This window comes from Fimicolochytrium jonesii (genome assembly GCF_025526975.1).
Source record: "Fimicolochytrium jonesii strain JEL569 chromosome Unknown EV422scaffold_19, whole genome shotgun sequence".
Classification (NCBI taxonomy): domain Eukaryota; kingdom Fungi; phylum Chytridiomycota; class Chytridiomycetes; order Spizellomycetales; family Powellomycetaceae; genus Fimicolochytrium; species Fimicolochytrium jonesii.
The window spans coordinates 16601-40478 of record NW_026515686.1 but is presented as its reverse complement, the minus strand read 5'-3'; the positions used below and the strand labels follow the sequence as shown (position 1 = coordinate 40478).

The 23878-nt window shown below is 55.0% G+C and overlaps 11 protein-coding genes and 1 non-coding gene across 12 annotated transcripts; 6 read left to right on the top strand and 6 right to left on the bottom strand.

Annotated features, from left to right (window-relative positions):
- Positions 1-108: 108 nt before the first annotated feature.
- EV422DRAFT_535805 (actin) lies at positions 109-2479 on the top strand. The gene is made up of 4 exons (XM_053070780.1): positions 109-355; positions 750-985; positions 1309-1986; positions 2067-2479. The coding sequence occupies exons 1-4, from the start codon at positions 335-337 to the stop codon at positions 2257-2259; spliced, it is 1128 nt and encodes a 375-aa protein (XP_052923813.1). The 5' UTR covers positions 109-334; the 3' UTR covers positions 2260-2479.
- A 118-nt stretch (positions 2480-2597) lies between these two features.
- EV422DRAFT_123865 (uncharacterized protein) lies at positions 2598-4087 on the top strand. The gene has a single exon (XM_053064696.1). The coding sequence runs from the start codon at positions 2800-2802 to the stop codon at positions 3826-3828; it is 1029 nt and encodes a 342-aa protein (XP_052923812.1). The 5' UTR covers positions 2598-2799; the 3' UTR covers positions 3829-4087.
- A 695-nt stretch (positions 4088-4782) lies between these two features.
- On the top strand, positions 4783-6131 carry EV422DRAFT_123891 (uncharacterized protein). The gene is made up of 3 exons (XM_053064697.1): positions 4783-4813; positions 5032-5949; positions 6018-6131. The coding sequence occupies exons 2-3, from the start codon at positions 5136-5138 to the stop codon at positions 6023-6025; spliced, it is 822 nt and encodes a 273-aa protein (XP_052923811.1). The 5' UTR covers positions 4783-4813; positions 5032-5135; the 3' UTR covers positions 6026-6131.
- A 727-nt stretch (positions 6132-6858) lies between these two features.
- On the bottom strand, positions 6859-6930 carry EV422DRAFT_t94. The gene has a single exon. It is a non-coding gene; the product is annotated as a tRNA-Thr (tRNA).
- A 377-nt stretch (positions 6931-7307) lies between these two features.
- On the top strand, positions 7308-9190 carry EV422DRAFT_535799 (uncharacterized protein). The gene is made up of 2 exons (XM_053070779.1): positions 7308-7392; positions 7468-9190. Exon 2 carries the CDS (start codon positions 7531-7533, stop codon positions 8896-8898), a length of 1368 nt encoding a protein of 455 aa, XP_052923810.1. The 5' UTR covers positions 7308-7392; positions 7468-7530; the 3' UTR covers positions 8899-9190.
- Positions 9191-11185, bottom strand: EV422DRAFT_535797 (putative quinone oxidoreductase). The gene is made up of 3 exons (XM_053070778.1): positions 10608-11185; positions 9772-10221; positions 9191-9679 (listed from the first exon to the last, which is right to left on the bottom strand). Exons 1-3 carry the CDS (start codon positions 11071-11073, stop codon positions 9429-9431), a joined length of 1167 nt encoding a protein of 388 aa, XP_052923809.1. The 5' UTR covers positions 11074-11185; the 3' UTR covers positions 9191-9428.
- Positions 11186-13645: 2460 nt separating this feature from the next.
- EV422DRAFT_123758 (uncharacterized protein) lies at positions 13646-14809 on the bottom strand. Its single transcript, XM_053064694.1, has 4 exons — positions 14464-14809; positions 14259-14372; positions 14049-14184; positions 13646-13968 (listed from the first exon to the last, which is right to left on the bottom strand). Exons 1-4 carry the CDS (start codon positions 14691-14693, stop codon positions 13732-13734), a joined length of 717 nt encoding a protein of 238 aa, XP_052923808.1. The 5' UTR covers positions 14694-14809; the 3' UTR covers positions 13646-13731.
- EV422DRAFT_123790 (uncharacterized protein) lies at positions 14546-15493 on the top strand. Its single transcript, XM_053064695.1, has one exon. It carries the CDS (start codon positions 14927-14929, stop codon positions 15410-15412), a length of 486 nt encoding a protein of 161 aa, XP_052923807.1. The 5' UTR covers positions 14546-14926; the 3' UTR covers positions 15413-15493.
- EV422DRAFT_123756 (uncharacterized protein) lies at positions 15493-17525 on the bottom strand. The gene has a single exon (XM_053064693.1). It carries the CDS (start codon positions 17461-17463, stop codon positions 15574-15576), a length of 1890 nt encoding a protein of 629 aa, XP_052923806.1. The 5' UTR covers positions 17464-17525; the 3' UTR covers positions 15493-15573.
- A 212-nt stretch (positions 17526-17737) lies between these two features.
- Positions 17738-18765, bottom strand: EV422DRAFT_569152 (uncharacterized protein; the record flags this gene model as incomplete). Its single annotated transcript, XM_053072733.1, has 2 exons — positions 17738-18225; positions 18300-18765. 2 exons carry the CDS (start codon positions 18763-18765, stop codon positions 17738-17740), a joined length of 954 nt encoding a protein of 317 aa, XP_052923805.1.
- A 486-nt stretch (positions 18766-19251) lies between these two features.
- On the bottom strand, positions 19252-20787 carry EV422DRAFT_123730 (uncharacterized protein). The gene is made up of 3 exons (XM_053064691.1): positions 20159-20787; positions 19816-20054; positions 19252-19709 (listed from the first exon to the last, which is right to left on the bottom strand). Exons 1-3 carry the CDS (start codon positions 20586-20588, stop codon positions 19311-19313), a joined length of 1068 nt encoding a protein of 355 aa, XP_052923804.1. The 5' UTR covers positions 20589-20787; the 3' UTR covers positions 19252-19310.
- Positions 20788-22236: 1449 nt separating this feature from the next.
- Positions 22237-23845, top strand: EV422DRAFT_123735 (uncharacterized protein). The gene has a single exon (XM_053064692.1). The coding sequence runs from the start codon at positions 22491-22493 to the stop codon at positions 23523-23525; it is 1035 nt and encodes a 344-aa protein (XP_052923803.1). The 5' UTR covers positions 22237-22490; the 3' UTR covers positions 23526-23845.
- Positions 23846-23878: the final 33 nt, after the last annotated feature.

Genomic DNA, 23878 nt, shown 5'->3' with positions numbered 1-23878 from the left:
ATCTGAGGACTAATCAACCGGGCAACATTCCGTACCCGCCCGGCTAATCAAAAGCTGAGGGAGACCCCGCAACTTTAGACCCTTGCACTATACTTCCGTGACTTTTACATTAGGGCCGTGATCAGCATTCGAGCGCTTTCCAACCCACAAGCGCTAATCAAACCCATTTGGGATCCGCCATAAACGACAAACAACGCGGCGGGCAACTCATAACGCGACCTCATCCAGAAAACCAAACCCGCAAAACAACCGGCCGCAAAAGCAATCTCAACCCTCGAACGCACGCAAACCCACCAAACCACAGCTTCCACCAACACTCAAACATATAGCAAAGATGTCTGACGACGTAGCTGCAGTGAGTACCTTCCCTCTTACCCCGTGCTCTCTTGACGACGGCGTCGGGAGGATTTGGTGGCGTTTCCGCAAAAGCAATCTCAACGCGCGCATAGCACGCGCAGATTCTAATTTAGACACACAGCATACTGTTTGATGTTGGGGAGCTTGTGAATAGCGGACGGAAGATATGGGAAGGACGGTGATGCGTGGTTAGGGCGGAAGGACTCGGAGTAGAAACGGCGCAAATATGAGGCAAAATCACCAATTTTCCGTCGGTTGCAATCTCCTACGCCACTATCTCGTTATCTGCGTTACGGCTTAACACACACCCTCTTTCTTCACAACTACAATAACAACATAACAACAACCACTAACCCATATTTCCTCCCCCCTCTCTCTCTCTATTCATTTAGCTCGTGATTGACAACGGCTCCGGAATGTGCAAGGCCGGTTTCGCCGGTGACGACGCTCCTAGGGCTGTCTTTCCTTCGATTGTCGGAAGGCCTAGGCACCAAGGCGTTATGGTTGGGATGGGTCAAAAGGACTCTTATGTGGGGGATGAGGCCCAGTCGAAGAGGGGTATCTTGACTCTTAAATATCCTATCGAACATGGTATCGTTACCAACTGGGACGATATGGAGAAGATTTGGTGAGTGCCGCGAGCAAAGGGAGCGCGGGAAAAGCGAGCCCACTGTAATACCGAGCGCCAGCGAGTTCCCCGCCGCAGCAACAATCGCTGTTCCTTAGGCGAGCGTAAGCGAGCCCCTTTCTTGAACTGCGAGCGAGAGCGAGCGTTCTTTTTTTTGTAATTCTTGCCCAACATTCTCGTCGCGAGCGTAAGCGGGCAAGATGTTTGTTGCACATCCATCCCGTCAACCTACGAACCGATCAAAATTCGCTTCCCTCTTCATACATGCTTCGCATTGGCTCATCCAACTCACTTCATTTCGTCCACTTCGTTCGCGGTCACAGGCACCACACGTTCTACAACGAGTTGCGAGTTGCACCCGAAGAACATCCGGTTCTCTTGACCGAAGCCCCGCTCAACCCGAAGGCTAACCGCGAAAAGATGACGCAAATTATGTTCGAGACCTTCAACACGCCCGCCTTCTACGTCGCCATCCAAGCCGTTCTCTCTCTCTACGCCTCCGGTCGTACCACAGGTATCGTCCTCGACTCCGGTGACGGTGTCTCGCACACGGTGCCCATCTACGAAGGTTACGCTCTGCCCCACGCGATTCTCCGTCTCGACCTCGCCGGGCGTGATCTCACCGATTACCTGATGAAAATCCTCACCGAGCGCGGATACTCCTTCACGACCACCGCCGAACGTGAAATCGTTCGCGACATCAAGGAAAAGCTCTGCTATGTTGCTCTCGATTTCGAGCAGGAGATGCAGACCGCGGCGCAATCGTCCGCCCTCGAGAAGTCGTACGAGCTTCCCGATGGACAGGTCATCACCATTGGAAACGAGCGTTTCCGTGCCCCCGAAGCTCTCTTCCAGCCTAGCTTCCTCGGACTCGAAGCCGCGGGTATCCATGAGACGACTTACAACTCGATCATGAAGTGTGATGTCGATATCAGGAAGGACTTGTACGGGAACATTGTTCTGAGTGGTGGAACAACCATGTACCCCGGCATCGCTGATCGGTAGGTTTTCACCCACACTTTCAACATGCTCACCCACTCCTTCACCGTGATTAACACACCTCTTCCTCCCAATCCCCCAGCATGCAACGCGAAATCACCGCCCTCGCTCCCAGCTCCATGAAGATTAAGATCGTCGCGCCTCCCGAACGCAAGTACTCCGTGTGGATCGGTGGTTCCATCCTCGCATCCTTGTCTACGTTCCAGCAGATGTGGATCTCCAAGCAGGAGTACGATGAGAGTGGCCCAAGCATTGTGCATCGCAAGTGCTTCTAAGCAGAAAACTCTGGGGATGGTGCGCCTGGATTTATGCGTGGAGCAATGACTTGGTTGGAGTCGTTCGTTGGCGTTCTGTGATACTCTTTTGCTTGTTGTTCGAGATGAAGCGTTGCTTTCACGTTTCGTTGTGTGCGTCTTTGTAGTTTGTTCTCTTTTAAGGAAACTTTCTGTTTTACGAAAAAAAAAAATGGGAGTTGTAAAAACAATCATTGGGAAGAGTGGACATCGTTGCTGTTGGACATCATTCAGTGGCGGTACATGGAACTTGGCAGTACATGCGCATTAACACTGCACCACACAGAGGCAAAAAGGGGTAAGAAGGGGTGGCTCCGATACTCGGCGGTACTAATTGTTTTTCTATTTAAGTACTGAAGAACAGAGTGTGTGGTAGACATTTAAAACTCTAAAGCACCCAGATGAGGTTGGCACTGCACCGGCATCTAGAAGAGTGCCTATCTGAGGCGTGGAGACGGTCTGGTTGTCTAATTCCTGCTGCCTAGTCCCCGGTGAAGGTTACCAGTTACTGCAGTCAATCCCATGGTAAGATCCACCAGTCCCATCAGGAGATCGACCAGCGCCCGCTCACCGCATACCCGGATCGGAGATCGCGGGGTGGTGTTCATTCTCGTCGTGCGGTGGTGGTTCGGCCATAGACGTTTCCGGCATGCTGTTTTCGAGGGCGACCAGATGCCGACGAGTGCACGAAACCCCAAATGTGAAACCACATTTTCCTCTGCGAGCTTTTCATGGCATCATGCAGCAATCCACTGCACAAACTGCAAGGGGCGCCACAACAATCAAATACGCAAAAACGTATACGGTAGGTACATGAGGGAGCGACGCCGAGATCTACGCTGCTCCCCGCCCTACGCGTCAAACCGAGTCAGTCCTGTTGAGCCCCGGTCGTTGGGTCGGCGGAAACGCACCTCAACCCGCCGCACGCACCTCAACCCCGCCGCCTACTCACCCCACATCACTCCCCAGCAACATCTCCTCCACCTTCTGGTTGAAGCATCCCTTCCCCAAACCGACGCCTGCAAATGCACGTCACCCGCACATTACGTCCCAACAACGTCTCCACCGCCCTTTCTTTGGATTTCCCTTCCCGCTTTCCGCGCTCGCTTCGCTCGCTTCCGGCTGATGTGCCCCCCCGCTCGAGTCCCATGTCCGTCAATCCGCCGCCGCCATCCGTCCCCGCGGGTCAAGGTACTCAAAACAGCGGTGGCTTTGCCGAGAGTCGTTAGGTTCAAGGAGGGCGTGCTTCGTAGTATCCGTTTTCGAATAAATATGTCATCGTTGTCTCCTTTCGTTTTAGTTCATGATGTGTTATGTGTTATGGTGATACTTGTGAACAAAATGCGTCCCATGTTTGCACTCGGGAGTCGGGACGCTGTGTGCAAGTTGGATTCGGACCACAGTGGAAAAAGGCCGTCAATTTTCCTCAACTCCGCTGTGTTCAATGTTGCCTCACGCAACGTTCCATCGACACGTAGAAAATTCTCGCGCGTGGATACACTTGATCAACATCCTACGCCGCACGGCCACATGGGCTTCCCGTCATCCTGACGACGAAAATCATCCAGACTCCAGAGTCATTTGCAAATTGCAAATTGCAGATTGCCCGTTCGTCGCCAACCCGCTGCTGCGCATTGGCGTATGGGACCCATGGGACATTGCAGTGGGTGAATAACTGTTGACAGACGGTGGATCCTGTTTGCATTTCGCTTTTTGGCAGATCTGCCAGGAGGTCCCCGACCGGCCGCTGACCGGCGGATCCCATCCGCCTCCGAAATTACGACCCTCGGGAAGTCCGTCGTACTGTAGAGAGTGGACTCAACTTGGAGTACTGTCCACACCGACCTGCATCAATGCGGCGCTTGGAGTCTACGGAAGGACGTCATCGCCCGTCGCCCAAAGTTACACGCTATCTACCGTGTGGGATGTGAACTATATGTGCTCAAAACCCCATGGGTATCACCGTACGTATCACAGCGTTGGGGAATAGACCTAAGACTCGGCGAGTACAGGGATTCTGGGGATGCGGGATGACGACGCTAGGATACTGCAGCAGGGCGCACGATGCGGCAGAAGGGAGTGATAGCGCAGTTGGTTGTGGTGTGTTCTGCGGATTCCAAAGTTCATGTCCAGTGGCCACAACGGTCGGGCTGGTGTCCACGCGCTTCCCGGCGTGAGCGAAAGCAACGTGCAGTTTTCTCTCAACGCGCGTTTCGCACACATCCCGCAAAGCCGCTGCTCCGCCGCATTTCTCTATTTCGAGTGCGGAGACACCCAGGGTTGCTTCACCCGAAAGACGAGGATCCTGTCGTCGCTGTCGTACGTCCAGCACGTCGGCACATGCCGCGTCTGCGATCAAACACACCGTGAAGCCCCGCGGTGATCGCAGGATGCACAACAATCCCAACAATTTTCGGATGTCGTAGTATCTGCCATATCGTAGCTAGTAAAGTCGAGCGAGTGATACTGGACACCCCGCGGCACGCAGGAAGCACTATCACACACAGTATCATACACAGGATGCAGTATCATACAGGTTTTGTGGGAGATAACGAGCCCATGGTGCACTGTCTGTGATTGTGAGGCGAGGGTGTGCACTGGGATGAGGAGGTGCGGGTATGCGTAATGGAGAGAACGGGTTGCTGCAACGAGCAAGGCCCCTTCTGCCGAGTGGGAGGAGCATGGTTGTGGAAAGGCCTCTGAAACCTATAAAAGCTCACGTCCCTGGACCACTCCCCTTTTCTTCTTCACCAGATCATCAGTGATCACTCCCATCCTTCTCTTCTCCTGGGAATCGCGACGAGCCAGCAGTATTCACACAAAACCCCATCCTTACCACCCATAATCAAACAATCACGATGATCGCCCGCATCGCTATCGCCGCGCTCCTCGCCACCCCTTGTGCGCTCGCCGCCGCCGTCCCAAAAGCCCCCTCCAACCCCATTGTGGGAGGAAAGGATGCTGCTCACCACGACTGGCTCGCCATGATCCGCATGAACGGTTCTCCAACCGCCAACTGCGGCGGCACCATCATCGCCGAGAACATCCTCCTCACCGCCGGACACTGCTCCGTGGACGAGAGCGGCAAGCCCTCTAACCCCGACGGCATGCTCGTCTCCGCCGTCCGTTACGACCAGAGCAAGTCGACGGCGGAGGAAGGCGGTATCGACTACGATGTTACCAAGATCATCCCCCACCCCGAATTCACCCAGAACCCGGTGCCGTTGAACGATCTCGCCATCTGGGTGCTCAAGCGTAAGACCGCCGGCGGCAAGACGCAACCTACCGCCTCCCTCTCCACCGATGCCACCACACCCGCCTCGTTGATCGTGTCCGGGTGGGGAACCCTCTCCTCCGGTGGCGAGCAACCCGACATCCTGCAAGAGGTCTCCGTGCCCATCATGGACCAGAAGAAATGCCAGCAGTACCTCGGCGGTGCTGAAAACGCGCCCGACTCGACCATCTGCGCTGGCAAGGACGAGGGAGGTGTCGACTCGTGCCAGGGCGATTCGGGAGGCCCGTTGTTCTCCACCAACGCCGGCCAGGCTACCCTCTACGGAATTGTCTCGTGGGGTAACGGATGCGCCGCTGCCAAGCAACCGGGAGTCTACACCCGTGTTAGCTCGTTTGCCGACTGGATCAAGGAGCAAATCGCTGCGAACTCTGGTGGTGGTGAGGAACCTACCGACGCACCGCAGCCTACTGAAGAGCCTACTGACGCGCCCACCGACGTCCCGCAGCCCACTGAGGACCCCGCCCCGACGGATGCGCCTGAGCCGACCGAAACCTCTGTGCCGACCGAAACCTCTGTGCCGGAGCCTACGGAGGAGCCTACCACCGGTCGCCGTCCTCACCGCCGCCATTACTGAATCGCCCGCCCTATGCCCTGCATCCCACCTTCCGATGACATACGGACGTATATTCACACCAACGGGGCGATTGTGCAGTGTAGGATGCCCTTAGCACGGGCAATTTAGGTTGAGCGACCGTTTCTTGGGTACAGACCGGCTTTTGTCTTCATCCTGTACATACGGGCATACCCATCCTGTCTTTAGATTTTCCCCCTTCTTGTATCTACATACCTTAGACCTTCTTTCTGATGCGACCTTTTTGAGCTTACAAAATACCATATATCTGATACCGCGCAAACATTCTTGACTTTTGGCATCTTGACCTTCTCTCGTTCTTGTTGCTCCTGGTCGCTCTTTCTCCGGCGAGCGATGTGCGCTGTTCGCACGTCAATGCGGCCAAGCTTATCGTAAAGGAATGAGGCGGAATCTAATGCAGACTTTCGCAAATGGGGGCTGTTTGGCTAGCCACGCTCAAACAACGGTGGACATGCTTGCCTAATGGATGTGCCCGTTCGACCCGTACTCGCTATATATACGCTCAACCCTCCTCCCTGCGTTGCGCCGTATGTCAGCAGTACACAAATCTGCTTGGGCTCGCTCATGCGATCCTTGTCGTTTCTCCGTTTATCTGCCTGTCTCTGCTTTTTCTTTCCATGGGGATGTCCTCTGCAAAAATCGATGACTGTTGCAAAACAGGAGTGATGTCGGGAACAAAAAGGCAAAAACTTCATGCCTCCTGCGAGGATCGAACACGCGACCTTCTGCTTACGAGGCAGACGCTATACCACTTAGCTAAAGAGGCTTCGGTGTCAGGTATTAGCGTTGCAATTACATTTCGGTGAAGACACATATGCGTGGCATGTGGTCGTGCCCGATGTGGTCTCGAACGAGGTGAACCTTCTTTGCATACAGCAGAGGTGGCCACGGAACGGTGGCGGACTACACTTGCAACAATAAGAGCGATGCAATAACTCCACCCATGTCTGATCATAAATTGTTCGCTCCGCAATGAACATCGGCATCGACCGCAAGCCCTCGCATCCAACACTTCCGTTCGCACAGTTCGGTTCCTAACCTCCAAATTGAGAATGGCTGTCAAAATACGTCTCCCGTCGCGTGACGCTACAGTTGACAACAGAGACTAGCGCGGAGTGACGGAGGTGCCAAATTCCGAACAATCCACTGAAAGCCTTACACGTCGAAAGTTCCCCTTGGACCGAGAACGCAAAGCGTGTAAACGTTGCTTCCATTGAAGAAACAAAATGTACGGCGCCAGGACAGCGGGGATATCACATGGGAAGTGTGAGCGACACAACAGAACACTTACATATATGTGCAGGGCAGGCAGCGCAGCAGTCCGACCCCATCACCGTAGCGCACTTGCACCAAAACGACCAAGAACATGACCCCAACCTATACACCCCCAAAATCCATCGCCATAATCGGCGGCGGCCTCGGCGGTCTCTGTCTCGCCCAAGCCCTTCACTCCACCGGCCTCTCCGTCACCGTCTACGAACGTGACTCGGCCCCCAGCGCCCGCGGGCAAGGCTACGCGATCGGGATCAACGCCGACGGGTACAAAGCGCTCATCGCCGCGTGCCCGTCGCTGCTCACCAAACATGATATCTTTGACGATTGTCCAGTCAGGACGGTGTCGCTGACGGACCCGAGGTTGGATGTCTTGGTGAAGTTTGGAACGAATGTGTCGGGGAAGAAGGAGGATGAGGAGCTGGGGGGGACTGTGAATAGGGTGTTGTTGCGGGAGGGGTTGACAGAGGGGCTGTTACAGAACCAACAAGGGGATGGGCAGAACGCGGGGATCGTATACGGCAAGCGGTTCTTGGAGTACGAGGTCACCGACGACGGCACCAAAGTGGTAGGCCAATTCGACGACGGCACCACGACGGGCAAAGTCGACATCCTCGTCGGCGCAGACGGAGGGCACTCACCAGTACGCAAACGCCTGTATCCGCAAATCAAGTACGAAGCTCTCGGCGTGCTCAACATCGCGGGTGCACTCCCGCTGGCCGACATTACCGGGTGGGATGACCCCGAATGCAAACTGCGACGCGCAGTATTGGACGGCGAGAACAAGAGTAGTCTCGTCCGCGCGCTGGACCGTAACGGGGGCAGCATGCTGTTCATACGCTCAAGGGACCCGGCGACGCTCGAACCCATCTTGGCGTGGGTCGTCACGCGAAAACCTGGGCAGGACGAAATGGCGGAACTTACGCAGCGGATGCTTGACCCGACCACGTCCACGATCAAAGTCAAACAGATTTTACACGACTACTGCCTCTCCATCACCACCCGACATAACTACCATCCGTCCATCGTCGCCCTCCTGCGCGCCACCCCAGCAACGGGTATGCTAGCCTCATCATCGCACGACCCTGAGAGCCTACAGTCCCGGTCAACCCGCATTCCCGGCGACCTTCCCACACCGCCCACCCGCATCGTCCTCCTCGGCGACGCAGCCCACGCAACGACCACACACGGCGGATTGGGCGCCAACACCGCTTTTCGGGACGCCATTGAACTCGCGGACGCTATCAAGAAGGTTTTGAAAGACGGCGGGGATGTACCAGTGGCAATGGGAGCGTATCATGCGAAGATGTTTGCGAGGGGGAAGGAGGTGATTGCATTTAGTGTACGAGGCACGGGGATGAATACGATGGGCGGTTTCAGGGCGTGGCTGAGAGATGGGATTATGAGGATTGTGGCGGCGGTTATCTGGGTGAGAAGGTTGGTGAAGGGGGTACCTGGGTGAGTGAACGATTGCAGGACGGTGGGATAATGCTGTACAGTGCGGGGGTTGGGGTGAAGATGCTTCTTATACATTATATGTATGTGATGTATTCAGAGGCGTCGTTCATAGAACCTACTGTGTTGGCGCGAGGACCATCAGGTGGGAATTGGCGGTATTTGCTCTGAGAATCCTTCCCATAGGGCTTCGTCAGATGTCAGTTCGTCGGCTTTTTGTTGTCACGATCATATAAAGCATTCCTCCTTTTGGTGAATCATTCAGATACAGAATAAATTGACAAGAAGATATGAAGCACTGTACGCCGCACGTTTGTTTCTTTTCCTATGTATATGGCTACATATGGGTATCAGGCAGGAAGTGCGGCAGAACCAGTGTTGAATCCCAAATGTAGCCCATCTGAAGCGGGCCGTACCTCACTACAAAACTCCCGTTTGCAATAGTCCAGGACGGGCGCCATGACCCCCGCCTCTTCACTCACATCGATGATACCTGTCCTGAAGCAGAACCCGTTCCAAAACAGCTCCTCATACTCCTCACAACTTGAGCAACAACTTGCCCGTCGTTCCTCGGCCCTCCAACTCCCTATGCACCCTTTGTGCTTCCTCCAACGGATAAACGCCATGAATCTTCACATTCAACTTTCCCTCCTTCAGCAAATCGAAGAGCCAGTTGGAGTAGAACGCGAACTCTTCACGCGTAGTGATGTATTGGAACAGCGCGGCGCGCATGATTTTGGTGTTTTTGGCGGCGAGGAGGGGTAGGTCGATTGGTGGGACTGGGCCACCTTTAACGAAACAGACGGAAGGTGGGAGTTAGATGGCAAGGCGCAGAATAAGGCTTTCGAGAAATGAAAACGGTGGTTGACGCGATACTTACTAGCATTCCCAAAGAAGATAACTTCTCCCTTCCTCTTCACGGCCTCCAACGATCCCTCCCACGTCGTCCTCCCCACCGAATCATACACCACATCCACGCCCTCGCCCGATGTGAGTCTCATTACCTCCTTCACCCACTCCTTATCCTTGGTGTAATTGATCATGAAATCCGCGCCGTTCGCCTTGGCAAGAGCACACTTTTCGTCGGTGGAGGCCGTGCCGATGGTGATGGCGCCGAAAGATTTGAGGAGCTGGCACATGAGCAGGCCGACGCCGCCGGCTGCGGCGTGGAGGAGGACTTTGTCGCCCTTTTTTATATGATGGGATTCGTTGACGAGGGCTAAGGATGTGAGACCCATAATGAATGCGCCGAGGGCGGTCTGTGGCGGGATGCCGGGGGGGAATTTGAGGGCCCGGGTTGCGGGGACGGCAGTGTATTCTGCGTAGGCTCCTAAGAATTATTGAAGAGGGCGGGTGAGAAAGATACACAGCAAGCGACAAAGCCGCCCGTCGAGATTCGAACTGTGGACAACCACCGCCGCCGAAAGAGAAAATGTCGAACGAGATTTCGAAGCGTTCAGCGGCCGATTAAGGAAATTGCCGAGAACCCCGACGCTCGCTTCGCTCGCAAATATCCGATCTTCGCTGAGGTGGCCTGACAGGCGTAAGCGAGAGGATCGCTGCTTCAGCGTACGAAAATCGCTACGCTCGCACTTCCCCCGTTCATCCTCGCTAACGCTCGGTATACATTGCGCTCCCTTCGCTCGTCGCGCTCCCTGCCGCTTGAACTCGTTTGCGCAAAGAAGACGCACTCACTCCCTTCGGTCGTTCACGTACCAGACTTGAGCCAGACAACCTCATCGCCGACCTTCAATCCCTCAACGTCACCACCTCCAACCGCGACAACCTTCCCAACACCCTCCTGTCCAATAATCATCGGCAGCCCAGTCGGCGCCTTATACAGCCCCGTCCTGAAATACGTATCGATGAAATTGACCCCAGCGTATTCATTCTTGACCAACACTTCGTTGTCGAGGGGTGTGGGTGTTGGCTGGGTGTCTGTGTAGGTGAGGACTTCTGGGCCGCCTGTTTTGGGGACGAGGATGGCGCGCATTGTCTTGGGGACGGTGGTGGTGATCATTTTGCGGTGCAGGGAGACTTGGCTGCGGGGTATGTGAGTGAGGGGGGTGCGAAGTTGTTGCGTGCGAGATGCTGATGCTAAGTGCGGGAGTGCGGTTGCAGTTCTTGCGGTGAGCAAAGATGACTTTGTGTGGAGTGGGAGCAGTGGGGAAGTTATGGACATAAGAGCTGAGTGAGAGTCAGAGCGTTGAGAGACGGGGCGGCCGGGTGGGTAGTTGCAGCCTTTTATGCGGGGTTTGGGGACGTGTGGAATGCCCGCGAGATGACGGACGGCCTTTCCGAGCTCTGGAGGACATGACCAGCGAGACGAGGCAACAACCGCTAAGATGACAAATGGCTTTCGTTTCTGACAGCGCGTCTTTTTGACAGCATTTGGGGACCCCTGGAACCTCCGACGCCCAAGACGGCCAGACCACCACCGACATATGCCAACATGACAGGTCAAAGGCGAGGAGGATGCGTTCTACCGACTAGCCGCGCTATGCTCCAATCTGGCAGAAAAAATCTGTGGGACTGAGGTGTGGGTCGCGCTCAGATATGTTTCGATGCCGCGGGGCTCTTCGTATATCCGTCAATTCGAAAGGGTGGTCCCAACTCTGGCGCGGTGTTGAATACTTTCATTTCAAAAGAACGCACACGCAGCGTTGGTCTGATTGCAAACCTGCTGCTCTGTTGACCAAGGGCAGTGCACCTCTTTTTCTTCTTCGTACAAAATGTAATGCGAAGTTTCGAGGAGTATAGGGAGGCTTGTTAAGAGTCCCTATCAAGAGCTGTTGGATAATAACGCAATCCCGTCAAGACTCGAATGAGGTGCACACCTGAGGTAAGCATGTAAATAACGACGTCTCCACCCCCAACGGAGGCCGATGGAGTTTCCAAACGTATATCACTGGTCAGTTTCCTTCGAAAATCTCTCTCACGGATCCACTAGAGCAGACCTTTCTTATTCTGACCTATTGATTACACACAATGCCCGTTCAGAACTTTGACGACTCGCCACTCAATCAATTGAATTGTTATGCAACCCAAAAGGCACCCACATTTGACGTTTATATCTTTCCCTCGCTCGTTCACGCGACTGCGAGACGCTCCGACACACAGCGCACATTGTGTCCCTACCCTAGAGCGTAACGTACAGTGTGTTGTGTGCGGCAATGGCGAGGTTGCTGAAACGTTGGGATGTGTTAGCGCAAAGGGCAGAATGTAGATGATTGGCTCAAGCGAGGCGCGAATCAAAGAAGGTTGGTTGGGAAATCGTTGACGTATGAAGTGTGGGGATGATGTGAGTGAAGTGTTTACTGACTCTGATATTCTAGATTGCTGTAAGAAGATTGAGACTGAAGCTGGGAGCTCGTGAGAATGCAAAGTCCCCACCAGCATCATTCCCCAAGACGCCAGGCTTTTAACCATGCCCCCTTGGGCCTAAGCGGTAGCTTGATCCATGGCTCGTCTTCTTGCTTGTGAGCGAGTGTTGTAAGGATGGTAGGAAATGACTTGGCAGTGCTAGTTGGTAGGTTATCTTTCCTGATATGACCGCCGCCGCACACCTGGCCGCATTGCGGCAGATGAGCGCCGTTGCTTGCCAGGCCGCGAGGCGCAAACATGAGCGAACGCGCACCTAACTGGAAGATGCCCGCAGACAGCTGAAGGAAGTGGATGCATATAACGCGAAATTAAGGAAACACATAGAGGAAGCGCCGGGGAGACTAGCCCTCGCGATTAGGAAGCGGAGACGCAACGACGACAATCCAGACCACAACTCGGACGACGAGCCTTGCGACCGACAGCGCCACCGTCTTTGATGGATATATCAGATGGGCGCGCCTTGAAGACGCGAGCGTAATTGCTTCCGGATTTGAGGCGTCTGCCTTCCCTCAATCATGGACCGAATACCGACTAACAAGGCAGAGGGTGGTCTTTTTGGACCACCTAACGTCTATCAATTCACCAATGTCCTATAGCCAAATGGGAACGTACAAAGGATTGCTGCGGCTTCCTGTGATCGAACTGGGGCTAATACGGCGTGCTTCTCTCAAGGGCTATGGAGTTTTCTGTACCATGCCCGCGGACGTAGGCTGCTCATTGCAGCTAGGTACATTTTTTGCTTTATGAGATGTCGCACGAGATGTTCACCATTTTACCACGACTTTTTGCATGTTTGCGTCAGTGAGCGCTGTATTTTCCAGTCAGCAGAAGTAAATGAACCAAACCCCTAGAGCATCGTAATCGTCCCCCCATGTCGAGAAGCATTCGCATATCATTGCGCCCCAGAAGATGTTCAACGCGAGGGAGCAAGGGGGAATTAGGGATATAAGAGCGGACGTACTCTTTTGATTGGAATTGAATGAACGCGTCCCGATTCCCTAAGACGTTGATCTATGTACATGTACAAATGTTCTATGAAGATGAAGGGTCTGAGATAACGGAAACAGTGACGAGCTTCCTTTCGGGCGAGAACTGGTCACTGAGTGGGGAGGGAAATCAGGACGGGGAACATCTAGCACATCCGATGAATGCGGGCGGGTATGTTGCGCCTGTGCGGAGTGACGGTTCTACTAGATCCAACATCGCTTCCCGGTGCCTTCGCAGCCGTAGCACGGTTTTCTATCCACAAAATATTCGCATCTCTCAGACTCCGGCGGAACGGTGACCGATCTTGGCCAATATTCGGTCTGCACTCTTCCGCACCTGCGACACTTGAACCGCGTTCCCCAACCCGTCGTCTGGTGAAACTCAAGTTTCCCCCGGCATTCCGTTTCTAGGTATGCGGCGCCCCTGCATTTGCTGCAGTGTGTACCACCTTGCCGATGCTGCCAGAGAGTCAGCTCGGACGGGAAGACTTTTTTGCAGTTGCAGGTGTAGCTGTAGTTGGGTGGTACTCCGGGCCGTACACTTGCCGGGTCAATGCTTGCCGCCTCAGTGCTTGCCGCCTCAGTGCTTGACATGTCTGAACAGAAGAACTCGTGCGCCACACAATCATACTCCTTGCTGAATACTTTTGCACAGGTGACGCAACTGATTCGAGGCATTCCTCCGACGCGAGTGACTCGAGGCATTGCTGCTCCGGGAAGGGGAAGACTGTAAGCGTGGCATTCAAGCAGGGTGTGGGTGAAGTACAAAGGGACAAAAGGCTGATACCTTGTAGTGCGGTGCTCCAACTTTGCGAGGGGAATGCCGATGCTGATGGGTCCGAGGCGATCTTGCAAGGGAGCTGTTCGAGAGTTTCGAACTTCGATCGACGCGCAACATAACATCTTTGGACGGCTTCCGACGACTTGCCAGAAGTGTCGTAGGGGTTAGGGTTAGGGGTTAGGGCGGACATGGTAACGCGTTGGGAGTTGCACCCACTGGGGCACGGCGTGGGGCTGGCGTTTTACAGCCGAGCCATCGGCGACCTCTGACGATGCGAGGTCCCAACCTGGGTCCCAACGCTGTCCAATGCTCAAAATGCGAGCCAACATGCTGCAAGAGACAACCGAAGTCCGTAAGTAGGCACTTTGTTCCAGAAGACAATGGGAACGGCAGCCACAAAAGCAACGCTTCAACTGTGTACCCTTCACAAAACGGCAGATTCAGCGCAAAAGGTTGGCAATTGCGAAAGAGCCCTTGCGTCTCTTGCGTTGGCAAAAGTGGGCCAGAAATTCGGTGCGATGAGCACAACCCTACTCGGCAACGTTGCCCTTGAAAGCGTGCTTTCCTACCCGCAGTTTGTGACGACCCCGAACAACGCGCTCCAACTGTTCTACCGGTCGGCCGCGCAACCAACGCGACGACGCCCAACATCGCGACTTACAACGGCACCAAGAACGCATGGACGGCGATGGGAACGTATGCATCCAACACGGGTTCGTACACAACACCGGGGGGGCAAGACGAGCACGGTCTTCCACAGTTTCATCCCGCACGGATATGCGTATGATGTGGAGAACACGTTGCATGTCTATGGAACCTTCCGCGAGAGCGACACTTCGCTTTTTTGTGCAATCCCGGCGGGCTAGCGAACCACGACACATTCTATGTACATCGTTTCCAACGATTACGGAAGGGCTTTCAACACCTGGAAAAAGCCGCAGATCGGAGTCACGGGAGGCACGCCCACGTTCCGCGTCGACGACACCAACGTCGACATCGACACGATCGGGATCGACCAGGTGTTGATGGACACAGAGGGCACGCCCGTGGTCGCGTACAAAACGGGCCTCCCGTACACATCCACCTCCTATGTGCCCCCAATCTCTTCCTTATGTTCAACGAACTGGGCGAACGACCGCATCGCGAAAGGCCAGAGCTACCTCGTGCCCCGTATGGCGGGCGGGTTCAACAAAACGGCGATCCCGTTCCCGATCAACTCATGGTCGACGTCCCATCTCGTTCTTGACAGCAGCGATAACGCGTATGTGATCATCAACGACTTGCCCGTTGTGCGTGGGACTGCGGCGAGTACCTGGACGAGCTGGGAGTTGCTGGCAGACTTTGGGCAGGAGGTAGGTAATACGGGATAAAGCCTTGAAAGTTAATTTGGCATAAACTAAATACAAAGTCGGATAACGTCGGGGAATCAGCCTCCGTGGGATGCGAAGGAATCTATCTAAAAGTCTCTATTTAACTCAAACATCATGAACCTGCCTAAAGAAAACGTCGGATAACATGGGGGTGTCACCCTCTATCTAAAACCAGCGGGTTTCCTTGGCTGACCATGTTTGCTTGTTGACATGGTGGACTTTCCGGGTTGGGGGACTTGCTCCACCTTGCTGAATTTGCTGGGCTGCGTTGCCTGGGTGGGCTGCTTCGCCTTCTTGGACTTCTGGCCTTTCCTGGGCTTTGCTGCTGACTTTGTCGGCGCTCGCACCGTCTTCCATGGTGTGTAGTAAACAATGCCTACGGAGCTTTCCAGAGAAGAGAGGTAGGATCCACAGAGCTCATGACGCGCCCGCCGAATCCGGTTCAAACTCGCCTCTAAGACAGTGGCTTCGGTCGAGATAGGGGTCGGCATCGGCCTCGGGGTTAACATTGAGGTTGAGGTTGAGGTTGGCGCTGGGGTTGACGTTGGGATTAGGGTTGGGATTGGCGTTGGGATTGGCGTTGGGGTTGGCTTTTGGGTTGAGGCGGCGGTTACGGCCGCAATTGAGGTGGCGGATTTGGCGCGTTTGCGTTTCTTGGGTTTCCAGCGTTCAACATCTGGTTCGTTCGCCGGAACGGCTTCGTCCATGTTCACTGCGTTAGCGGCGGCGGTGGGGCCGGCGTCGCGCTTACGTACACGTTTCATGACCGGTGGAGAGTTTGGTTTGGAGTTGGCCGCGACTGCGTTCATGTTCACTTTCGATTTCTCCTTCTCTTCCGGTACCGCGGCAGTCGTCGTCGACGCATCAAAGGCGGCGCCGCGCTGACGTTTACGCTTCTGAGCAGTTCCCGCTCCGTCCAACACCTCGCCGACGCTTGATTTCTTGGTCGCTTTCTTCGATGCTTTCTTCGACACCTCGACCGGGATCGCTTTCTCGTCAGCGCCCGCCTCCTTCGACACCTCACCAGCGCTCGCCTCGCCTGAGCTCGACACGTCCCCAGCACTACCTTCTCTCGACCCCTCACCAGCGCACCCTTCGTCCGAGCTCCCTTCGTCCTCGTCCGAGTCGGCCGAGCTCGCTTCCTCGTCAGCGCCCACTTCCTTCGACACCTCGCCCGAGCTCGACGCTTCGACAGCGTTCGCTTTTCCAATGCTCGACACTTCCCCAGCGCCCGCCTTCTTTGACACCTCACCAGCGCTCCCGTCGTCCGAGCTCGACCCCTCGCCAGCGCTCGCTTCGTCCGAGCTCCCTTCCTCCGACACCTCGTCTGCGCTCGCTTCACCCGAGCTCGCCTCGTCTGCGCTCGGTTCACCCGAGCTCGCCGCGTCTGCGCTCGCTTTGCCCGACGCGTCGCCCGAGTCCATCTCGTCCGTGATAGCTTCAATCAACCACCCTTCGCCCGCTGGCGCTTCATGTGAGTCCACAAAGGTCCAAATCTCGGAGGCAGTGCTCTTCAACGTGCGCACTGGAGGACCTCCGCCGTTCCAATACGTCTCCGCAGTCACCGCTTTCCCCCCCCCAATGTCGAGGAGATGGGTACATCTCTGCTGCCATACATCTAGATTTGTCTCCACACAATGGTCCATCTCGAAGCACGGCTTGCACAAACCCACCCCACAGTGGCCGGCTTCAGCGGGACAGTCGCGACAGTGGACAGCGATGGGATCCTTGCTGCAGATTTGGCAGGGGATTGGGATGCGAGTGTGGTTTTTTCGTTTGCCGCGATGGCGCTCGTCGTAGCAGGGGCCGCAAACACCGTGGAGCGGATAACAGTGCGCGCAGGTAAGCGTGGGTATAGAGGGACAGTGGACGCATCTTTCTGATCGCGTTGGGGAACTGAGACGCGGCGGTTCCTGGTCGTTGCTTGCAAAGAGGTCGATGAACTCCTTCTCAATGGGGATTTGCCCGGCCTGGAACTGAGACTGAGACTGCGAGGATTCTGCAGCGGGAGCCGGAGTGAAGAGCAGTAGCTGGGATTGGTCCGGTGACATGGCGTCGCGGAGGTTGCCGATGAGCGAGATGGTTGCGGCAATCCGGACGAGGGCTTCTGGGCTTCCCACGCCGTCCGAACTTGGGAGTCTTGGAGGTAATTAATCAGTGATTAATCCCGCAGGAATGTCTCGTAGGTCAGGTGACCAAAAAATGACGGAAACCATCTACGCCAAAAAGGAACTCAGATTACGCCAGAATGATAACGCAGTCCTCTACTCTAAATACGCCAACGCTACTTCTATTGGTATCATCTCACGCCCCTACCTACTCCCTCTATTGATGCACAAACAGCGTCTGCCTAATGATCGCCGTCTTCTGCGCAACGGCTTTCGATGCCTCAATGAAATTCCCATCCGCATTCCAAAGTTTCGCTTTGGCTTCCTCGCCTTCCATGCCTTCCGTAACCCCCGCAATCTTCAAGAACCTGAACCCATGCTTGACAACGAGGTCAAACCGATGAATCGAAGCTCCCAGGTCAATCGCAGCCGTCTTAAACGCCACAGTAAGATGTTTCATCGTTGCGTCGTCATATATGCCCTGCGCGGGGTCTGCAGCACTGCGTGAATGCCATGCGTGTCCTGAGATCATGTCGAAGCCTATCAGGTCGGTTTGTGACGTGATGTGTGGCGTGATGTGTGTGCCGAGGCGGGAGGAATAGAGGTTGTCGGCGTTGGTGAACATGATGTAGTCGCATTTGGGGAAGGTCGTATGGGGACTGGAGTGGGCTGCAGCCAGTTTTTCGATTGCCACGTCTGTGTATGCTGTGATAGTAATGAGAAGTTAGTTAGGATCCATTCTGCGCGACCCGTTGTCCCAACCCAAATCATTCACTCACCATATCCATAGTCACTCCAGCCATCTTTCAGCAAAGGATAAACCCGCTCTGCCTCCTCCTTCCGCACGTCCAGCGTCACAATCTTCGGCCTCGGGTGTCCGCCCACCATTGCCGCCTCCTCCGTGACCCTCAATGTGTCCCTCAACACCTTCTTCTGCTCACGCGTGGTTTCCTCCGTCACAACCACCACGACGGTCGTATCCAGCGGCGCCGAGTGGTCAGTTCCCTTCACAACGCTGAGGAGGAAAGCGGGAAGGTAGGTATATTGTTTTGGGTAGGTGCGTGCCAGCACGCAGAGGTGTGAATTTGTAGGTGATGGTAAATTGAGCGTTGGCGACGAGTTGTTTTTGGTGAAGTCGGTGGAAGGGAGGTCGTAACGCAAGAGGATGAGGCACAGGAAGCAGAAGAGAACGACAAAGGGGAGGAGGATCGCTGTTGGCCGCCACCGGGCTGCTACTGTTGTCATTGTTGGGGTGGTGAAAGGAAGGTAGCGATGCGGTGTGCCTAATAAGGAGGTGTGCCGCTGTCCGTTCGAAGAATTACCAGCGCTCGCTATCTCCCCTGTGAGACTATAACTGTCCGACGTGGGTGTTGCTTCTACTGCTGCTTCCTCCTCAATTCAAGGTCGATGTTTCCCTAGGTAGTATACCCGATTTGAGCTTCCCTTTTCCGGCGAGAAAGGGGAGGAAACACGGCCTACTATTTGCTAACAGTCCCTAACACCGTTGTCCACATTTCAAACCTGGAAGGAGGTTAGGGTTACGACTGTTTGTCGCCTCAGCTAATGGAGAAGAGCACACTGCAAGGTACTGTACAGTACGGATATATTTCCTCACGAGGAAAGGAAAGGAACGAGGAGAAAAGCAGAGGCAGGTTACACAGAAGCTTGAGTAAAATCTTACTCAGGAACAAAAAATATGTCCGGTACATCCAGTATACAGGTCCATATCCCATCATCGGAGTTCTCAACGCAATCCCAAGGTTCGAAAACCAACTCATAGCCATACAAGTCTAAACCGTCTCCTTCATCGCGGCCGTAGCCCCACCAGCGGGTACAGTCCCAATGCTATCCATACTGTTCCCAGTCACCAGCGCCCCATTCTCTCTGAAGTCCCTAACCCGAATCCATGCCTCATTTGCCAAAAACAAGGTCGCGAACAAGATCGCGCCGGGCGTCTCGAAGCGTCTGTCGTGACGGATGGAATGTGCCGACGCGAGGTAGGCGATGATGAGGGCGAGGTTAAGGAGGGTTAGAAGGAGGATGGTGAGCGGGTGGGATGTGTGGGGGGTGTGGCCCGTGGAGAGGGCGGCGACGTTGTTAGAGGATTGGGTGTGCGGGGAGGTGGCGGCCGTGGTGCGCGGGCGGTATTTGTCAGACCAGCCGGCGTTGCGGGCGTGAGGGGTGCGGACCTGCGGGGAAGGAGGGAAGTTTAGTGCCAGGAATCGGCGCGAATACATGATGCGCTGGACCTCCCAACCGCAAATTCACCCGCCGACGTCAATTCGTATAACATACCTCACGACTCAACCCGTAAACCGCAATCAAAAAGTACCAAATCGGCAATCCCAGCGGCAAATACGCCGCGCGGTCCGATAACTCATAGTTGATCAGGTCGCCTTCATAGTCCTGCGTATCCATAGAGTTGCAGATCATGGCCGCAAGCCCAATTGCGAGGGTCACGAGGACGGTTGCGATGAGGAGGATGCGGCGGTGGGTAGGGTGTGCGAGGTTGCGGCGGAAGCGGAGGGCTCCGGCTAGTGGGGATGAAAAGAGGGTTGGGATGGGATGGTTAACGATGCACGAAGGGACGGGGCGGTTTGGATACCCTTTTGTCCGAAGCTCATCACAAACTACTCACCAATATTGAGCGCCATCAAAGCACCAACATAGCCCACATATCCAATGATGAGCGCCCCCTTAGTCCTTCCCTCAAATGTCGCCAGGCTTTTAATCAGCGCTCCAATGCAAAGGACCAAGAAGAGGAACCCTGCCAAAAGCGCCCACGTGCGTTTCTTGTCCACACGGCCACCATCCGGCCCAAGCTGATGCTGCGATGTGTAACGGGTGAAGAAGAGACGGTGGAGGGCGAGAAGGATACCGAAGAAGACGATGGGGATCACGCAGCCGGCGACGAGAGCTGCGGGGCCGAATGTAGAGACGGCGGTGCTGACGGCGCCGAGAGCGCCGATTTTGCCTTGTGCTACGAAGAAACCTTTGCAGTTAGGGTCGAGGACGCAGGCGAGGCAAGCCGGGTTGGCGAGGCATGGGGCGTTATCGCTGGACGCCATGACTAAATGTACCGTGTGGAGAACGAGCTAGTGTACGGTGGTGGAGTGTGAGCTGGAGGTTTCCTGCTATGAGGGTACTGATTGGCGCTAGATGCAAGGGTAAGGACGGGAGGTAGTGACAACTCCGCAACTCGGGTAGGCTGAGAATGGTTCAAGAAGCAAGAAGAATATCTCGTGAAAGTACGGAAGCGCCTGCTAATTCCAAGTATATCAACGAACAAAGCAAGGGCGAGCATGGATGCCACACTTCTTATATAGCCAGAGAGAAGGCAAGGCGCAAAAACTCTCTCTCCCTGCCGCGTCAGCCACGGCCCACGGCTCACATCATCTTTTTTCAGGACCAGGCAAGGGTCACGCTACCCCCCGGTGTCTTTCAAGAAACAAGCTTCGTGACGTCTGATGGAGCCTGAAACCTTCAAGCTTCTCGTCCCCTTCCTACGTATTGGCAGTCACGCATGGCGTAGCCAGGGCCTAAAAGTACACTGAGGTGAGGTAAACCACAACAAGATCAAGGTTAAAGCAGGATCAAATGACTCTTTAGTCCCTGCTCTGTTGATCGCGGGACGGGCCGGATAGACGGCAGGGAATGGTTCAGCACCAGGATCTCCTGCATTGTCCCTTCCACCATGTGAATGGTCTTCTCATGTGGGTTTGTGAGCGGCCGCTGTTCTTCTCACTTCTCATTTCCCTTACCTCGTAATAAGCTTTTCGGGCGAGAGACTGGGCCTCACGCCTACTGTATATGTAGGGCTTCGCCGAGACTCCCTTCAGGAGGGCTCAAAAACCTGGTGTTGAAATTGTGATGATTCCGCGATGATATGCCGTATGTACGTAAGACGATTTTTGCGGCGAGCGGGGCCAACTTTGATTTTCCAAGCTGCCGCGGGGGAAAAAGCCCTGCTGGACTTTTTTTGGCTGGAACCCGACGTAGGACGGTAACAGGCGACGTCCGCGTCCCGACACTCCAGCTCATCCATCACGTTACCCCACGCCCACATGCCGCGGCGTTTTTTCACTAGGTGCCTGGCACTGCCCGCTCGAAGATCCAAGACGACCACAAGACATGAGCTTCGAGATAACGCGGCTGTAAAAACGGGAGATCAGAGTCGTGTGATGCGGAGAGACGGTTTATGACACATTACGATTCGAATGGGTCTGGACTCTGGACCGGATGGGCATCTTGCCGTAGTCCGACGGAGGTCGCCTGCAGTCATTTGCCAGAAACTTGCAGTCATTTGTCAGTCCCGTTCGAGAAAGCTGCAAAAAGAAAGACTACGTACGAAACTGAGATCCGCGACCGACACCCGCAAACAAAGCTTCGTCCGGCGGCGGGCTCAGCGTTGAAGCCGTTCATTGAAGCAATTCTTTGCCGCTACGAAGCGCGGAAAATCTGACGGAAAACTCCCAATGTGTCTCTACTCTCCTCCGTCAATGATTTCACGGTGCTGGCCACTTCATATGCGGGGGGTCGGACGCCATGCATTTGAATTGACGGCCTTTGAGATAAAAACTGTTGAAAAAAGACTGAGAAAAAACGGTCAAACGGCCAAACGCCCAAATTTCTCACTGGAATCATGGCCATACCGGCGGCCGATAGGCGTCCGATATGCGGTCTAGACTCCGGTACTAGTAGTCGTCGACCCTCTGAAACGTCTGCCCCGCCATATCGACGTCCAAGTTCGTGGAAATTCTCTTTGATGTGCGGTGCGATTTGTAGATGTTGTAGCCGACGACAGGGTTTGCCGTCGAAATTTAAATTGCCCTTTCACTTTTGGCGTCCGAACCAACGGTACAGGCTTTCTCACTGTAGAACGTCCACGGTCTTTTCATGCCGCCTCGCAGTACTACACATCTCACCGGTATCATGGGAAAGTTTTCTCTGTCGGCGTGGAAGGTCTGAGGATGGAAATGCCGTGCCTTATGATTTCGGCTATAAAGGACAGGACACACATCTCCCCTTTCCCTCAACCGCCGCAAACATTGAAGCGTAACACGTCTCAGCGACCCAGCAACATCGCCGCAACCATGAAGTTTACAACATTGGTCGTCTCCACCGCCGTCCTCGCCGGTTGCTGCACCGCATCGCTCACCTCCAACAACGAGCGAGTCCTGAGCAAACGTCAGATCACTCACCACCGACCCATCTGTCCCAACATCCCCAACGTCCCTAACCCCATCGGATGCCCACCCAACCCTTTCATGCACACCAACCCCAGGCCCAACCCCGTCACCGTCCCGGAACCCTCCGTCCCGACTACCCCGGTATTCTCGCCCGCATGCGAGACTTTCTTCAAGCAATGCACCGAAACCGCCACCGCCGCTGCAGCCGCGCAAGGGCAGACCTGCCCGACCGACTTCGGATCTATGTGCACAAAACTCACCGCGAACCTCGCGACCGATGTCGGCATGTGCGCCACCTGCACCACCGGCCTGCCGCTCTTCATCAAGGACGCCGGCGTCCAGATGCCCCAGTGGTACAACATCTCCGGCCTGGCGCCCACATCGCTCGCCGCCAGACAGGCGTTCAAAGATCTGTGCACCAAGAGTTGCCCTGTGGATGGCCTAGGACCCGTCATCGAGGTGGATTCCTTGGTTGCGACGTGCCTGTGCGCGAAGGGGACGGTGCCGGATTTCGCGACGCTTCCTAAAGTCGAGTATGCGAATGGAGGTGTGGCGAACACCGTTATGCTCCCCGTTGGCGCAGCCGGCAATACTACCACCTCCGCACCTGTGGTGGCGCCCACGCCGGTTGCAACGCCCCGTGTGACGGGCCCGAGCGCTTCCGTCTCTGTCCCGGTTGCTGTATCGTCTCCTTCAACTGCCGCCGCGGCCGGCGGGAGCGATGCGACCATCCCAAGTGGGGCCGCGACTGTCGCTCATGGTAGTGGGCTGGGCGTCGCTGCGTTGGTCATGGCCGTTTTCGTGTCCTCGCTGTAGATAGATTCTCTGACCCGATGTCCGCTGTTGATGCGGTGCGATGAAAGGATAGAGATAAGTAGAATCTTCTCATAGATCCAACGCTGATGTAAAAATAATAAACTATAGCCTTACCACTGCACATATCAACTCTGCGATCGTTCCGTCTCACGTTCACCTCGCGACTTCTGGATTGCCGGTTAGGAACCTATTATTCGTTTCTTGACTGCATGTTGGAGGAGCGCACGCCCACGTATATCGCTACGCATACGTACTGGGATGTCTAAGTTCCCAACAGTGACACTCGACATACAGTAGCTCATCGTGGCCCGTCCGTAGCGTTTGGAATTTTGGAATGAACGAAACCGTGGTAA

Coding starts and splice junctions, on each gene's coding strand:
- EV422DRAFT_535805 (XM_053070780.1), top strand. CDS start 335: ATGTCTGACGACGTAGCTGCA. Junction 356..749: donor TGTCTGACGACGTAGCTGCA/GTGAGTACCTTC, acceptor CTATTCATTTAG/CTCGTGATTGACAACGGCTC. Junction 1,987..2,066: donor TACCCCGGCATCGCTGATCG/GTAGGTTTTCAC, acceptor CCAATCCCCCAG/CATGCAACGCGAAATCACCG.
- EV422DRAFT_123865 (XM_053064696.1), top strand. CDS start 2,800: ATGGTAAGATCCACCAGTCCCATCAGGAGATCGACCAGCGCCCGCTCA.
- EV422DRAFT_123891 (XM_053064697.1), top strand. CDS start 5,136: ATGATCGCCCGCATCGCTATCGCCGCGCTCCTCGCCACCCCTTGTGCG.
- EV422DRAFT_535799 (XM_053070779.1), top strand. CDS start 7,531: ATGACCCCAACCTATACACCCCCAAAATCCATCGCCATAATCGGCGGC.
- EV422DRAFT_535797 (XM_053070778.1), bottom strand. CDS start 11,073: ATGTCCATAACTTCCCCACTGCTCCCACTCCACACAAAGTCATCTTTG. Junction 10,222..10,607: donor GGTTGTCTGGCTCAAGTCTG/GTACGTGAACGA, acceptor AATAATTCTTAG/GAGCCTACGCAGAATACACT. Junction 9,680..9,771: donor TATCTTCTTTGGGAATGCTA/GTAAGTATCGCG, acceptor GTTTCGTTAAAG/GTGGCCCAGTCCCACCAATC.
- EV422DRAFT_123758 (XM_053064694.1), bottom strand. CDS start 14,693: ATGTTGGGCGTCGTCGCGTTGGTTGCGCGGCCGACCGGTAGAACAGTT. Junction 14,185..14,258: donor CAGCCCCACGCCGTGCCCCA/GTGGGTGCAACT, acceptor ACTTCTGGCAAG/TCGTCGGAAGCCGTCCAAAG. Junction 13,969..14,048: donor TTGGAGCACCGCACTACAAG/GTATCAGCCTTT, acceptor TTCCCGGAGCAG/CAATGCCTCGAGTCACTCGC.
- EV422DRAFT_123790 (XM_053064695.1), top strand. CDS start 14,927: ATGTACATCGTTTCCAACGATTACGGAAGGGCTTTCAACACCTGGAAA.
- EV422DRAFT_123756 (XM_053064693.1), bottom strand. CDS start 17,463: ATGTCACCGGACCAATCCCAGCTACTGCTCTTCACTCCGGCTCCCGCT.
- EV422DRAFT_123730 (XM_053064691.1), bottom strand. CDS start 20,588: ATGGCGTCCAGCGATAACGCCCCATGCCTCGCCAACCCGGCTTGCCTC. Junction 20,055..20,158: donor TTTGATGGCGCTCAATATTG/GTGAGTAGTTTG, acceptor CATCCCCACTAG/CCGGAGCCCTCCGCTTCCGC. Junction 19,710..19,815: donor TTTACGGGTTGAGTCGTGAG/GTATGTTATACG, acceptor CCTTCCCCGCAG/GTCCGCACCCCTCACGCCCG.
- EV422DRAFT_123735 (XM_053064692.1), top strand. CDS start 22,491: ATGGAAATGCCGTGCCTTATGATTTCGGCTATAAAGGACAGGACACAC.